Genomic DNA, 16,114 nt, shown 5'->3' with positions numbered 1-16,114 from the left:
CGTATCTGGTGGTAAAGAACATCAGGAGTCTGAAGGAGGATGGGGCAAGCCAGCTCTGGGAGGTAGACTTTCCACATTTACTTCCTATCTGCTACAGTCTTATTATTCACTCAGACCCTGTTCATAGGAACTTGAAGAATTCTGTATCGATTCTTACATTTATCAAATAGTTATACAATAAAACATATCATTTGACTATGTGGAGAAAACAGCTAGGGTAAATAGGACCCTATATTTTAAATTGAATTCCAGATTATTTAATAACAGAGTATTATTACGTTAACTTTTATGCAACACATAGAACAGAAATAATCAAAATTGAATTTTAGATAAAGCATTATTGACTATAGAAATTTGGAAAAAAATAATCTCTCAGGCAAGGTAATATTTAGCAGATTTAGCAAGTATAGGAAAATACAACTGGGTACCTTTAATTTGTTCCTGTATTTACAAGCATTCAATAGTCTACATAATTCCACTTTGCTTTAAAATGTAAATAGAAAGCTTTATGTTTGCCTATCATACTGCCATTGAATTCTTTTGTTTTTGTGCTTTAAAAACATTTAACACATATTCTTTTTAGGGTATAGTGTGAGGAATTGTAAGAAAGACAACAGCTAAGTTTCAATAATTTGTCAGCAATAATGAAAAATATTCTTTACCTGATTCTAAAGTAGTAACAATGACTTCAGGGCTTGACTTCCCTTCAATATATGTAGTACTAGCATTTCCAGTAAATGCAGTGATTATCACAGAATACCTTGTAAATATTTTTAGGTCTTTAATTTCTGTACTTTTATTTTCTTCATTTGACTTGATGAAAGAAATATTAAATTCATCAGTGTCCACCTACAGGAAAAATATTTTACAATTAAAAGAGTAGTACTTGAGTTCCAAGTCAGCAAAATACAATGATACACAGCTACCTAAGTATTTATGTGCCCAAAATTTATTTACTTCTTTGTAATCACATTGCTCTGGAAATTTAAAGTGCTACTATAATATTTATTAATTAGCAATTGTCTCAGTAATTGAAATGAAAGAAAAAAAACTATAATCAATAAATCCATCAAAGAAACAAGCAAAAACAATTTTTGAAGTCAATGAAACAGTTTCTACTCCAATAGCTTATGAAAGAAAGCACACAGGTTTTAGTACCAGTCACCCAAGTTTCAAATCCCAAACTGGCCACTTAAAGCCTTTTAACAAATTTTCTATCCTCTGTGTCTTAGTTTTTGTGTGTGTAAAAGTGAGGTGATAACACCAATTTATAGAATTTTGTTGAGATATAGGATGAACATATCTAAAGTAGCCAGTAGAGTGATTTTGACTTTTAAAAATACCCATGAATAGAACCATGCCTCATTATATAATTATAAAGATAAAGATATACAAAACATAAAAGAAACACAATTTTCAGAATATAATTTCTTTCTGAAATGTACTTTGACTTTTTTTGCCTTTTTAATTACACTACATTTAAAACTTCTAGTAATGACAGAGGTTTGAAAAACTGATCTAGCACTGTATATGCCACGGGATAAGGACCAATGTAGTTGTGCATCTTATAATTATTCAATATATGTAAATGACTATCTTTAGCCGTATTGTATGTAGGTGTATTATTTGTTCAAACATAATCTGTTTTTGGTGGAGGTTCTTACCCATTTTCCATAGAAAACATTAAAATATAGGTAGTTTCTTGCACTAAATAGAAGGACTTTTCTGAGATACCTATGAGAAAATTCAAAACCCTATCAGGTATACTACTCTCAGGACTTCAAAGACTTAAAATCAATTTTTATATACAGTCAGCATTATAAAGTTCATTTTAACTTGTCCTTCCCTAGCAATTTGGAAAGATTTTGCTGTTGTTCACTGTGTTATTTACATGCTCTTTTCTAATAGCTTTTTAAATTTAAAGATGTTAATATGAGAAATACAGTAAAAGGCTAATAAATAATATCAACATTGCAGTCAAATAGAGCATTCCTACCTTAGGAGAAGTTAAGAATGTGCTATTTCTCTCAAATAACACAAAAACTAATCAGCATAGGAAGTTTATTGATCAGGTTTATGTATCCAGGGTGGAAAGTGTGTATACATTTAATTAGTTGTCAACATTTAAATATCATATAAAATATTATCTTTTGATTTTTCTGTAAGAATAAATTTATATTCATGCTGGGACAAAATTATCTAAAGATCAGTAACTGTTGGTCCCTATAATGGGGCATGAGTCTCCTATTCATCACGACCCCCTCAACTGACTTCACTTTGCCTGCTGGTTGGTGTTGTTCACCTGACTTCTATAGCTATTTAAATTCTGAATTGACAGAGTTGAAGTGACTTTCTCCAAATTCAATAGCTACCTTGTAACTGAGATGGGATTTAAGTTGAGGTCTTTCAAAAGTTCAGAAATGTCTTCACTGCAACAAAATCAATGGGCTAAATCTTACATATGATACCATTTATAAAGCTAAACTATTCTCATATCTTCCATTGAAACTATAGATAACAAATATCAGAGAGTAAAACTATGACATAACCTGAACATGCTCTAATAATCTTTGAAAATATTTAATAAAATCCAAAAGGAATTCTGGGTCCTAAAATTGAGTGTGAATAAAAACCCATTATCTTTTTGTCACTAACTCTATTCAACCTTGGTTATTAATGCTCAGTTGCCTACTTACCCAATGGTCTGAGACCTCAGACCATTTGACCCCTCATTTTCCTTCATGATTCCAAGTTGTTTGATCATATTATATTCTAGCATCTATGATTATTATGAAATCTCTTATCATTTTAAACTGTAACATCACACAGAATGTCAATAGTTAGATACTGATTATTTTTCTGCTCAATTATTTTTCTTCTCTTTCTACTTCACCAAGCTATCTCATCGTTGATTGTACCCTATTCAATCCTCAACTATCAGAACAAATTTAATCTGCTCTGTGAAGTCACCTATATATCCAGGTCACCAGGCAGAAACTTTAATTATTTTGTTAATTTGCCTTCCTCAAAAGCTTTATACCTCATATTCTATAATTAGCTATTTTTATATTCCCACATCTCCCGCCAAAGTGTGGGCTACTTGAAAGCAGAATTTCATTTTGCCTTCCTGTCCTAGTGAACTCTAACTATTCAATAACCATTTGTTAACTAAAAGAATAAAGATAAAAATGAGCAAAAGATGACAAAATGCATTCGTTTCCAGTAGAATCATCCAGGATGATATCTGTGACCTTGTATCTTTATTTAGGATTATCAACTTTTAGTTTACATCTTTCAAGGGAAGAGTATTATCCCCTTGTGGATAATGTTTTGGAGAGATCAGGCTGGAAAATAAGTCCTAAGTACAATTGTGCATGTTCTTCCTGGGCCTGGGAGCGAAAGACTCTTAAATGCTAATAGTTCACATATCTCTGAAATGAACTTCAGTCAAGCTCTGTAAGGACAGTGACTATGTAAGATCTGTTAACTTTTACAAAAACGATCATGTAACACAATGTTGGAACATTTGGTGTATTTAAAATGTGTGTTGAATTAAAGACAAAAAGAAGAAACTTAGTGATTCTCCTTCGTTTAAGTATCCCAAAGAAACTACTAGAATCTCTTCGAATTACTACTATCATTGATCCAAAAGAAGGTTTTATGAGTTTGTATTTTAAATTAACACATTTAATTTGCTATATGATGACTTTTTCTTTCTCCTGTTAGGTTGCTGTATCCTAGTTTTAGCCAAGTCTTAGTTCTATGGGAAGTTATTTATCTTCTCTGTGTCTTAGTATTTATTTATGTAAATTAAAGGAATATGTTTACATCAAATATTGGAGAAGATATAATTAGATAATATACATAAAGAGGTGAGCATAAAATGAGCAATTAAAATATTAGTTATCTTCTTATCTTCTCTTTCTTGTTCATTTTTAAACCAGGTAAGAGGGCTACATGGATGAGATTACAAAATCACTTTTAAAAATATTTTTCCTTCTTTTAATCAAAGTCCAAGAGAAAACTATTTTCCTCCAAAAAGTTTTTGTCATTTGATAGAGCACAGCTTTATCATTTCATACTTATCTTTTAATGCATATTCCCTAGGCATTCACTTTAGTTTCTGATTGCTAATAATGCACTAAAATATACACAAATATGCTCTAAAAAAGGGAACAGAAGCTGAGAACATGAATGGAAAAACAAACATATCCATAAGCCCTTAAACTTTCCTCTAATGATTGAGAGGTAGAAGTATTTCTATTTGAGAAATAAAATGAATACATAATAAAATTACAAAATATGAGAAGACCAAGGGAGAAAACAGGAGAATTCACCATAGATGAACTAATTTAATGTATCAGCTGCCACTAGAAGAGAGTTATCATACGGCCCAGCAAAACCCAAGCAAGTGTCAAGGAAATATGTACAGACCTTATCCCAGCTAACAGTTTTGTGTTGTCTACATTGCTAAGCACCCTATCTTAGGGAAGGGACTTGATTTTCATTGCCCACTTTTCCTACTGCTTGCCTGTTGACTCTAATTTGAGCTCTTCAGTGACCTTTTATTGAAGTGCTTGCATCCTCAGGTTCTTCTGTTAGTTACATGTTCCATAGTTAATCTCATTCACTCATATAATATCAGCCATCTTCCAAATACCAGCACTTTGTAAATCTGTAAATCCAGAATTTCTCTCCTGAGTTTCAGATCCAAAAGCAGTATTACTAATGGGATAGCTTCATGTGGAGGACTCCCAAGCATCTCAAATTCCATGGCTAGTACTGAACTAATTCTTTGTCTTTACAGATCTATTTTTCATTGTTCTCCAAGTCCAAATATTTTTACAATATTGTTTGATTCCCCTTACATTCAACATTATGAGCTGGTCTATTTTTCAAGAAATCTTGTAGATTTGAATTATTTTTTCACTCTGTTCCCTTGTTACATTTTCTCTGGTTTTACCTTTTCTTGACCATTTATTTCTATAGTTTCTTGTCTCCTTGGGTAAATTTGTACTACCAAATATTGCACTCAAACTATCCAGAGCAACCATATCTATCCTCTACAACAGACACTTGTGTCATATTTTGCTTTAATTTGTCAACTACCACCTTTAACATAAAACTCAAATTCTGTACCATGTAACACACTTGGCCTACCCATCTAGTTTCATCTCTCAACACTCTTTATTAATGGAAAGACTGAAAAAGCTACATTACTTGCTTTTGCTTGAATGAGGCTTACTTTTACACCTTTGTCTCCATTTCCTTTTCATGATTTGCTTCAATTATTTTTCAAGATTTAACTCTGATGTTATTTTATCTGAGAAGTGTTTCCTTTAATGCTTCCCCCCTTCTCCTTCTGTATTATAAGTTCCTTTCCACCATACTTTAAACCTGTTTCTCATGAATCTTAACTATGTGTTTATATATCCTATTATATCCTGTGAATAAATATTATGCTAATAATTATGTTACTAAAATTTCACACATATTGTGTCAGGAAATAGTCCAAGTCTTTTATGCATATTAACTGATTTGGTTCTCACGGAATCTGTATGCACCATTATTATTTATTTTATAGCTATACATACATAAACGTAGAGAAATAAGTTGCTTAAGTTCTAACAGAGCAAGGACTCAAATTCAAACAGTTTGGTTCCAAAAAAAGTTTATTTAACTATACCTCACCGATTTGACATCAATCAGGTAGAATGTGGGTCCAGTAATGACAGCAGGTTCGCCCCAGCTGATGTTGATGCTGAAAGGTGACGTTGCCACTACATGCACATTTTCAGGAGGACCATCTGGAGCTGTGACAGAAGAACAATTACTCAGCTACATTACTTAATACTTATTACAGTAAAATAATGTAAAACACCAAGAAAAATGAGTAGTCATAATGAATTAATTTTACATTAATTTACAGTTCACAGCATATTAGCAAATCAAAAGATCTAATACTTTAAAACTAGTTACTATACACAAAGAATTTCCATATGAGAAATTAATTAAAATCACAAATACATGACTTTTAAATTTCAAATAATAATTTGAAAAGAAAAATTACTGACTATTGCTGGAATAAATCATTTTAATGAATATTTTATGTAAAAAAGATAAGCTAGAAATGTTGCTTTAAGAATACTCTTGCAGAAACATGTTTGAAAGAGTGGCAAAGAAGCATAGTTAAAAATAGAAAGTAGTGTAAGGACTTATGGTTAAAATATATTGTCTTACAATTGTAAATTGGGTTGGTTTTTCTTTGTTTTTTTCATTGAAAGGGTAGAATAGGAAATAGGTTATCCAATTACTCTTCCCTATGATTCAAAAGTAAGTTTCAAATATATCCTGAATCTACTATGGTTCAAAATAAATTCACTTACATGTTTTCTTTTTCTGAAATCTTGGGTTTTTTCAGAGTAAAACAAGTGACATACAGTATCTCAAGAAATTTACTGTTGAAAGCCCATATGTATGATTTCAACTTGTGAAGTCAGTAGAAATTAGGAGGTTAAGAGTATGCTGAGATCAATTTAGTCACAGTTAATTTCCCATAAACATTAAGCTAGAAATATAGTTTTGCTATCTCTATCCTCCTACAGCCCATAGTTAATTCTAATGATAGTCAATAGTGATGGACAAGTGTTTTCCAACATCTATAATTTTCAACACCACATGAGAAACATTACTGAACAAGTACTATAACAAGACCCTGAAAAGATATAAAAGGAAGATAAAATATGGCTTTCCTCAAATTTTATAATGTAGAGAAAGCATCAACTTATATGATTGTGGTAAAACAACAAAGAACCTGTACCTCATTTCCCCATCATATACATGTTTCATAGTTTTTAAAAAATAATGAAGACAGGATCACCCCACCGCTCCCTGCCCCAGCACCTTCACACAGAAGGCCAGGATGCCCGGGACCATGCTGAACAGGCCGCCGTGCAGTATCTGGCTCCACACTGCAGAGGCACCAGGGGGCCATAAAGGCCATTGTTCTGAGCTTCAGAAGATACAGCAGAAGTGAACAACAGAGAGAGGTCCTCTCTAAGGGTCTTCAATGAAAACTGAAGCCCACTGGGAAAGTGAAAAAAATCTCTGCAATAAAGGCACACCAGACCACTGTGGTTGGCAAGTTGGTGGGATCAGCATCTCCCATCAAAAGCAGGACTCACTTTGGGGAAAGGGCAGCTAGAATTTGCAGTAGAACCATGCAGAGTTCAACCTTGCAGGAGTTCAGGGAGCTCAACTTGGGACTTGCAGCCAGAAATCAGCCTGAATCTCAGTGGACTACAGCTGGCTTGCTGAGACTAATCGATTTAGATCTGCACTCGGCTGCCCACATTGTCTAGTGCAACAGCAGAGACATACCCCAAAGGAGGCCTAAGCAATGTGCAAACCCAGATTTCCAGCTCAAAACAGGCAAATTCTGGGGGCAATGAAGTGGAAAAATCTGATAATCAACCACCTGGACACCCTGAACTGATAGCGCAGGAAGTAACAAAATAGATGAACAAGGCTCTAGAAAAATTCAAAACAGAAATAATTTCCCAGATAAGTACAGAGATGGTGAGCAAAATGAAAGACATGAGTAGAGACTCTAGAACAGAAACATTAAAAAAGAGATGAGCTCAGGACCATGATGGAAGCCATGAATACCCAGCATAGGAAGGAAATGGAAACCAAGAGCACCCAACATAGGAAAAACAATAGAATCCATTAAACAGATTCAAACAAATATCCAGGAGATTAAAAACTCCATTGAAAGTATTCACAGCAGAACGAGCCATTCTGAAGACAGAATATCAGATATAGAAGACAGTTTGCAATTAGTGAGCATGAAAAGAGAGATTTCTTAAAAATGAAAGGGACCATGAGAACTCAATCCAGCAGCTGCTAGATGATGCAAAGAAAAATAACAAAAGACTGACAGGAGTCCACAAAGAAGTAGAAAGTACAAATGACATTAAAAAAACTGTCCACAGAAGTAATGGAAGAAAACTTCCCAAGCAGAGGAAAAGAATTTGACATACAGATAAGTGAGGCATATAGGATTTCAACTAGACATGAAAAAAAAATCTACACCTTGACAAATAATAGTCAAGATCCCAGAAACCCCAACAGAAGAACAAAATCCTACAAGCAGTTAGAAAAAAGAAACAAATCACATACAAAGGAAAGCCCATCAGAATCACAGCAGATTTTTCATTTTTTTTTCTTAAATTCTTTTATTGGAACCTTTTAGGTATGCAATACGTTTACATTTATCATTGGGTGCTTGTACCTGTACATGATGTATCTTGGCTCTTAATTTTTCCCCATTACCTGTGTGCCCTTCCCTATTTTTTTTTTTTTTTTTTTTTTGGTACCAGTGATCAAACTCGGGACCTTGTGCTTGCAAGGCAGGAGCCAGAACCACTGAGGTAAATCCCCATCCCCACCCTTCCCTATTTCTATAGACTTCATTTCCAATTTTTTTCTTTTCTCACAATTTTTCCTTTCCCTTCTTTCCTTTCCCCTTCCCCTCCCATCACCCCTACCCCTTTGGACTTTTTTTCATATTTCAAATTATCAATTATTCATTTTAATCATTTTGACCCTTATTTACACTTTCAGTTTCTCATACTGGAGAAACTATTCGGTATTTACACATGTGTGTCCTATTTATTTCACTTAAGAATATGACCTCCATGTGCATCCATTTAGCTATAAATGACTCTAGTTTCTCATTCTTTATGGCTGAGTAGTAATCCATTTTATTAAAAAAACACATCTTTATCCAGTTTCCAGTTGATGGGCACTTGTGGTGTTTCCAAGCTTTAGCTATTACAAACTGTGCCACTATAAACATGGGTGCACATATATTGCTGTGGTATGATTCTTTTAATTCTTTTGGGAAGATATCCAGGGGGAATAGCTGGGTCAAATGGGACCTCTAGTCCTTGATTTTTGAGGTATCTCCATACTGATTTCCACAATGGTTGCACCAGCCTGCACTCGACAAGCAAGGGAGAAGGGTTCCTTGCTCCCCACATCCCTGCCAGCATTTGTTATTAGTTGATTTCTTGATAGCAGCTATTCTTTCTGGGGTGAGGTGGAATCTTAATGTTGTTTTCATCTGCATCTCTTGAATGACCAGTGATATTGAACATTTTTTCATATATTTATTTGCTGCTTTTACTTCTTTGTTTGAAAAATGTCTGTTCATTTCAGATGCACATTTTTGAATTGGGTCTTTGAATTTGGAGGATCTGATTTTTTTCAGATCTTTATATATTCTAGATAGTAGTCCTTCATCTGAGGTACAGCTGCTAAAAATTTTTTCCCAGATTGTAGGTTGTCTCTTAGCTCTGTTGATGTTTTCTTTTGCAACCCAGAAGCTTTTTAATAATATGAGATCCCAGTTGTTGATTCTTTGAGCTAGTTCCTGTGCTACTGAGGTTTTGTTCATAAAGTCTTTTCCTATGACAATGACTTCAAGAGTTATACCTAACTTATCTTCCAGCAAGTTTAGTGTTTCTGCCTTGATATTTAGATCTTTAATCCACTTTGATCTTAGTTTACTGCAGGGTGATAGGTATGGGTCTAGTTTTAATCTTTGGCAGTTTAAAATCTAGTTTTTCCAACATCATTTATTAAATAGGCCATCTTTCCTCCAATGATGGTGGTTGGCTCCTTTGTCAAAGACTCCATGTCTGGAGTTGTTTCTGCATCTTCTAATCTATTCCACTGATCTTTCAGTCTGTTTCTTTGCCAGTACCATGCTGGTTTTATCACAGTAGCTTTGTAGTATAGTTTCAAGTTGGGGCTTGTGATACCCTCAGCCATGTCTCTGATGCCTAGAATTTGTTTTGCTCTTCTAGGTCTCTTCAGGTTCCAAACGAATTTTTGGATTGTTTTTGCTAGTTCTGTGAAGTATATTGTTGGAATTTCAATCGCAATGGCATTATATCTATATAGTAGTTTTGGAAGTACGGACATTTTCATTATATAGGTTCTTCCTACCCAGGAACAATGGATGTCTTTCCATTTTCTTATATCCTCTTCGATCTCCTTCTTCAGAGTGCTGTAGTTTTCAGTGTAGAGGTCTTTTGCTTCCTTTGTTAGGTTCATTCCTAGATGTTTCATTTTTTTAGATGCTACTGTAAAAGGAATTATTTCCCAAATGTCTATCTCAATGGGTCTGCTATTTGCGTATAAGAAGGCTATTGTTTTTTGAGTGTTGACCTTATATCCAGCTACTTTATTGAATCTGTCAATTAGGTCTAGAAGGCTTTTGACTGAGTTTTTTGGGTCTTCTATGTAAAGTACCATATCATCAGCAAATAATGAGAGTTTAACTTCTTCCTTTCCTATCTTTATTTCTTTTATTTCTTTCTCTTGTCTAATTGCTATGGCTAATGTTTCCAGAACAATATTGAACAGGAGTGGTGTTAGTGGGCATCCTTGTCTTGTTCCTGATTTTAGAGTGAAAGTTTTCAGTTTTTGACCATTTAGTATGATCTTGGCTGTTGGTTTTTCATAGATAGCCTTAATCTGGTTGAGATAAAGACATTCTATTCCATTTTTCTATAGCTTTTTTATAATTAATGGGTGCTGGATTTTGTCAAATGCCTTTTCTGCATCTATTGAGATGATCATATGGTTTTCGTCCTTGACTCTGTTAATATGGTGTATTATATTTATTGATTTACTAATGTTGAACCATCCTTGCATCCCTGGGATAAATTGGACTTGGTCAGGGTGTTTGATCTTCTTCATGACACTCTGTATTCTGTTGGCCAGTATCTTGTTGAGGATTTTTGCATCTATGTTCATTAGGGAGATTGGTCTGTAGTTCTCTTTTGGGGTTGGGTCTTTCCCTGGTTTTGGAATGAAAGTAACTCTTGCTTCCAGGAAAGAATTTGGAAGCCTTGCTTCCCTTTCAATTTCCTTTATGAGTTTAAAGAATAATTGGTGATAGTTCTTCTTTAAATATCTTGTAGAATTCAGCAATGAACCCATCAGGACCTGGGCTTTTCTTTGTTGGTAAATTTTTTATTACATTTTCAATTTCACTCATTGTAATCGGGGTGTTTAGAATTTCTATATCTTCTTCATTTAACTTTGGAAATTCATATGTATCTAGGAATCTGTCCCTTTCTTCTGTGTTTTCCATTTTATTAGAGTACAGGTTCTCAAAGTAGGTATTGATGATTCTCTGAATTTCTGCTGGATCTGTTGTGGCTTCACCTTTTTCATTCTTAATTGCATGAATTTGAGCCTTTTCTTTCCTTTTTTTGATAAGGTTACTTAAGATTTATCTATTTCATTTATTCTTTTAAAAAAGCAGCTCTTTGATTCATTGATTTTTTTGTATGGTTCTCTTAGTCTTCATTGCATTGATTTCTGCTCAGATCTTTATAATGTCCTTTCTTGTACAAGCTTTGGGATTATTATGCTCTTCTTTTTCTAGGAGCTTGAGGTTCTTCATTAGGTTATTTAACTGAGTTCTCTCTGTTGTCCTAATATGGGCATTCACTGCTATGAATTTCCCCAAAGAACTGCTTTCATTGTGTCCTACAGATTCCTTTATGTTTTACTGGCATTATCATTTTCTTGTAGAAACTGTCTAATTTTTTCTTTAATTCCCTCTGTGACCCATTGGTTGTTCAGGAGAGTGTTATTCAATTTCCATGTGTTTGTGGGTGTTTTGCAGTTTCTTATGTTATTGATCTCCAATTTTATTGCACTATGGTCTCATAATATACAGGGAATAACTTGAATTCTTTTACATTTACTTAGATTTTCCCAATGACCTAGCATGTGATCTATTTTGGAGAATGACCCGTGTGCAGCTGAAAAGAATGTGTATTCTGATTTTGTGGGGTGTAACAATCTATAACCATCTATTAAGTCCATTTGTTCAATAGTTTGGTTCAGTTCTAGAATTTCATTGTTAATTTTTTTCCTAGATGATCTACTTGTGATAGAGGGGTGTTGAACTCCCCCACTATAATTGTGTTATTGTTTATGTGGTTTTTCATGTCCATTAATATTTGTTTTGTATAGTTGGGGGCATTTGTATTTGGTGCATAAATATTTAGGATTGTCATCTCTTCCTCTTGGATTATTCCCTTCACAAGGATGTAGTGACCATCTTTGTCTCTCTTAACTAGTTTTGGTTTGAAATCTACTATGTCTGCAAATAAGATTGCTACCCCTGCTTTTTTCTGGGATCCTGTCACGTGGAGAACTGTTTTCCATCCTTTTACTTTCAGTCTATGAATTTCCTTTTGAGTTAGGTGTATTTCTTGTATACAGCATATTGCTGAGTTTGGCTTCTTAATCCATTCTGTCCATCTCCTTCTTTTGATTGGTGAGTTGAAGCCATTAACATTAATAGTTATAACTGAGAGATTTTGACTCATTCTTGCCATGATGTTTTATTGTTGTTGGCTCATTTCTTATTTTTCCCCCTTTCCCTTTAGTGCCTTACCTTGCGTGGTGTCTTCTCTCTGTTGGCCCTCATGGAGTTGTGACCTTCATTGTCTTTTTCTAGGATATGGCTTAAAATTTTTTAAGTGCTGGTTTGATGTTCATGAAATTTCTCAGGTGTTCTTTGTCATGAAAGTATCTAATTTCCCCATCGATTATGAAAGATAATTTTGCAGGATACAACAGTCTAGGTTGGAAGTTATTTTCTTTTAGGGCTTGAAATATTTCACTCCAGGCTCTCCTTGATTTGAAGGTTTGTGTTGAGAAATCTGCCGTGATTCTGATGGGCTTTCCTCTGTAGGTGATTTGTTTCTTTTCTCTAACTTCCTGTAGAATTTTGTTCTTCTGTTGGGTTTCTGGGATCTTGACTATTATATGTCTAAGTGTAGATTTTTTTTGATCGTGGCTGGGTGGAGTTCTATATGCCTCAGTTATCTGTGTGTCCAATTCACCTCTGTCTGGGAAGTTTTCTACTATTACTTCTGTGAACAGTTTTTTTTTTATGTCAATTGTACTTTCTCCTGTTTTTTCGTGGACTCCTATCAGTCTTATGTTATTCTTCTTCTCATCATCTAGCAGCTGTTGGATTGATTTCTCATGGTCCCTTATTATCTTTAAGAAATCTCTGTTTTCATGGTTCTTAACTGTGATCCTGTCTTCTGTATCTGATATTCTGTCTTCAGATTCTCTTAGTCTGCTCTGCATTCTTTCAGTAGAGTTTTTAATCTCCTGAATATCTGTTTGAATCGGTTTCATGGATTCCATTTCTTTCTTATGTTGGGTGATCATGGTTTCCATTTCTTTCTTATTCTGGGCATTCCTGGCTACCAACATGTTTCTGAGTTCATCTATTTTCTTGTCTGTTTCTGCTCTAGAGCCTCTAATCATGTATTTCACTCTACTCACCATCTCTGTATTTATCTGGGAGATTATTTCTGCTTTCAATTTTTCTAGAGCCTCATGTATCTGTTTTGTTACTTCCTGTGCTATCAGTTCAGGGTGTCCAGGTGGTTGATTATCTTACTTTTCCACCTCATTTCCCCCAGAATTTCCTTTTTGTGACATGGAAGCCTGTGTTTGTGGCTTGGTTAAATGTCTTCTCATTTTTGTTTTTGGTACTGTCTTTGGTTTAATTCCTGGGTTGATATTTCAAAATTGCTTAATGCAGGAATCTTTGTTGCTTGTGTTTAAAACCCTTGTGGAATGATTGCTTTTCAGAGGTGTCTTCCAGATATGGCTTGTGTTTAGGTTTTGAGTCTCTAATGACTCTGAGGCTATTTTATTTTCCTTATACCAGGAAGGAAACTGACTAGATCAATCACAACATGTTGGGCCAAATGTTACAATCAGCAATACCATAGCATCAAGTACATCTTAGAAAATGACAATTTGTTTTAGTTATAAATCTATCACATTTAACTATGTGAAGTATAATCCCCTGTGCCTCTGTAGTGTGGGACCAGGTAGCAGAAGAACCAGAAGGCGAGGTGGAGGGGGATAGAATTGGGCCTTGCAGGCACCCGTGCAGCTAAGCAGAGCACCAGATGAATGTGGGGCTCTGAGCCACTCCCGAGACCTCACTGTGCCATGGGCAGGAACCACAGCACAGCCGAGGAGCTTCAGCCTGCTTGGCCAACCCACAGAGGGAAGCACCAGATGAAGGCGGGGCTCCAAGCCACTGCTGGGACCTCACCGTGCTGTGGGCAGGAACCAGAACACATCCCAGGAGCTTCAGCCTGCTTGGCCAACTGGTGGAGAGAAGCACTGAATGAAGGCAGGGCTCCAAGCCGCTCCCAGGACCTCACTGTGCCATGGGCAGGAACTGGAACACAGCTGAGCAGGCTATTATTTTTTGAGTGTTGAACTTGTATCCAGCTACTCTACTGAATCTGTCAATTAAGTCTAGAAGGCTTTTGACTGAGTTTTTTGGGTCTTCTATGTAAAGTATCATATCATCAGCAAATAATGAGAGTTTAACTTCTTCCTTTCCTGTCTTCATTCCTTTTATTTCTTTCTCTTTTCTAATTGCTATGGCTAATGTTTCCAGAACAATATTGAACAGGAGTGGTTTTAGTGGGCATCCTTGTCTTGTTCCTGATTTTAGAGTGAAAGTTTTCAGTTTTTGACCATTTAGTATGATGTTGGCTGTTGGTTTTTCATAGATAGCCTTAATCAGGTTGAGATAAAGACCTCCTATTCCAATTTTCTGTAGTGTTTTTATCATGAATGGATGTTGAATTTTGTTGAATGCTTTTTCTGCATCTTTTGAGATGTCATATGGTTTTTGTCCTCGACTCTGTTAATATAGTGTATTACATTTATTGATTTATGAATGTTGAACCATCCTTGCATCCCTGGGATAAATCGGACTTGGTCAGGGTGTATGATCTTCTTGATGACCCTCGGTATTCTGTTTTCCAGTATCTTGTGCATTTTTGCATCTATGTTTATTAGAGAAATTGGCCTGTAGTTCTCTTTTTGTGTTGGGTCTTTCCCTGGTTTTGGAATCAAAGTAAAACTTGCTTCAAGGAATGAAGTTGGAAGCCTTGCTTCCCTTCAATTTCCTTGATGAGTTTAAAGAGTAATGGCAATAGTTCTTCTTTAAATGTCTTGTAGAATTCAGCAGTGAAGCCTTCGGGTCCTGGGCTTTTCTTTGTTGATAATTTTTTTATTACATTTTCAATTTCACGGATTGAAATTGGGGTGTTTAGAATTTCTATATCTTCTTCATTTAACTTTGGCAATACATATGTATCTAGGAATCTGTCCCTTTCTTCTGTGTTTTCCATTTTATTAGAGTACAGATTCTCAAAGTAGGTATTGATGATCCTCTGGATTTCTGTTGGCTCTGTTGTGACTCCATCTTTTTCTTTCTTAATTTCATAGATTTGCACCTTTTCTTTCCTTTTTTTGATAAGATTGGCTAAAGGTTTATCAATTTTATTTATTCTTTCAAAAAACCAACTCTTTGATTCATTGATTTTTTGTATCATTCTCTTAGTTTCCATTGCATTGATTTCTGCTCTGATCTTTATAATTTCCTCTCTTGTACGAGCTTTGGATTTGTTATGCTCTTCTTTTTCTAGGAGCTTCAGGTTCTTCATTAGGTTATTTATTTGAGTTCTCTCTGTTTTTCTAATATGGGCATTCACTGCTGTGAACTTCCTGTGTAGAACAACACCAGACTTTTCAATACAAACCCTCAAGTCAAGGCAAGCCTGGAGTGTAGTATTTCAAACCTCCAATGAAAATAACCTCCCACCTTGATTGATGTAGCCTGCAAAATTATCTTTCCAAATCGATGGGGAAATAAGATACTTCCACAACAAAGAACGCCTGAGAAATTTCATGAACAAAACACCAGCACTCCAAACAATTCTAAACAATATCCTAGAAAAAGACAATGAGGGTCACAACTCCATTAGGCACAACTTAGCAAAGCCACCAGCCATGCACAAAATTAAAGGGAAAGGGGTGGAAAATAAAAATGAAAGAGCTAACAACAGGAAAATATGACAAGGATAAGTCAATATGTACCAATTATAACCATCAAAGTTAATGGCCTCAATTCACCAATCAAAAGAAAATACTGGCAAGCCCACTGCAGGCAGGCAGGTCTGTGCAGGCT

The 16,114-nt window shown here is 35.0% G+C and overlaps 1 protein-coding gene across 1 annotated transcript in view; it reads right to left on the bottom strand.

The window, feature by feature from the left end:
* The window catches only part of Ptprq (protein tyrosine phosphatase receptor type Q), a 219,513-nt gene that overhangs the window by 63,326 nt on the left and 140,073 nt on the right, over positions 1–16,114 (bottom strand). The window contains exons 27-28 of the mRNA XM_021258496.2: positions 5,692–5,813; positions 663–849 (exon numbers count right to left, since the gene is read on the bottom strand). Of these exons, the coding sequence (XP_021114155.2) occupies positions 663–849; positions 5,692–5,813 (309 nt within the window). The remainder of the gene's footprint in view (positions 1–662; positions 850–5,691; positions 5,814–16,114) is intronic.

Source organism: Heterocephalus glaber, unplaced genomic scaffold (genome assembly GCF_053883595.1).
Source record: "Heterocephalus glaber isolate CG9 unplaced genomic scaffold, H.glaber_assembly_v1.0 deba00001572, whole genome shotgun sequence".
Lineage (NCBI taxonomy): Eukaryota > Metazoa > Chordata > Mammalia > Rodentia > Bathyergidae > Heterocephalus > Heterocephalus glaber.
Note: the sequence above shows the minus strand (reverse complement) of the source record. Positions and strands in the feature narration are given on the sequence as shown.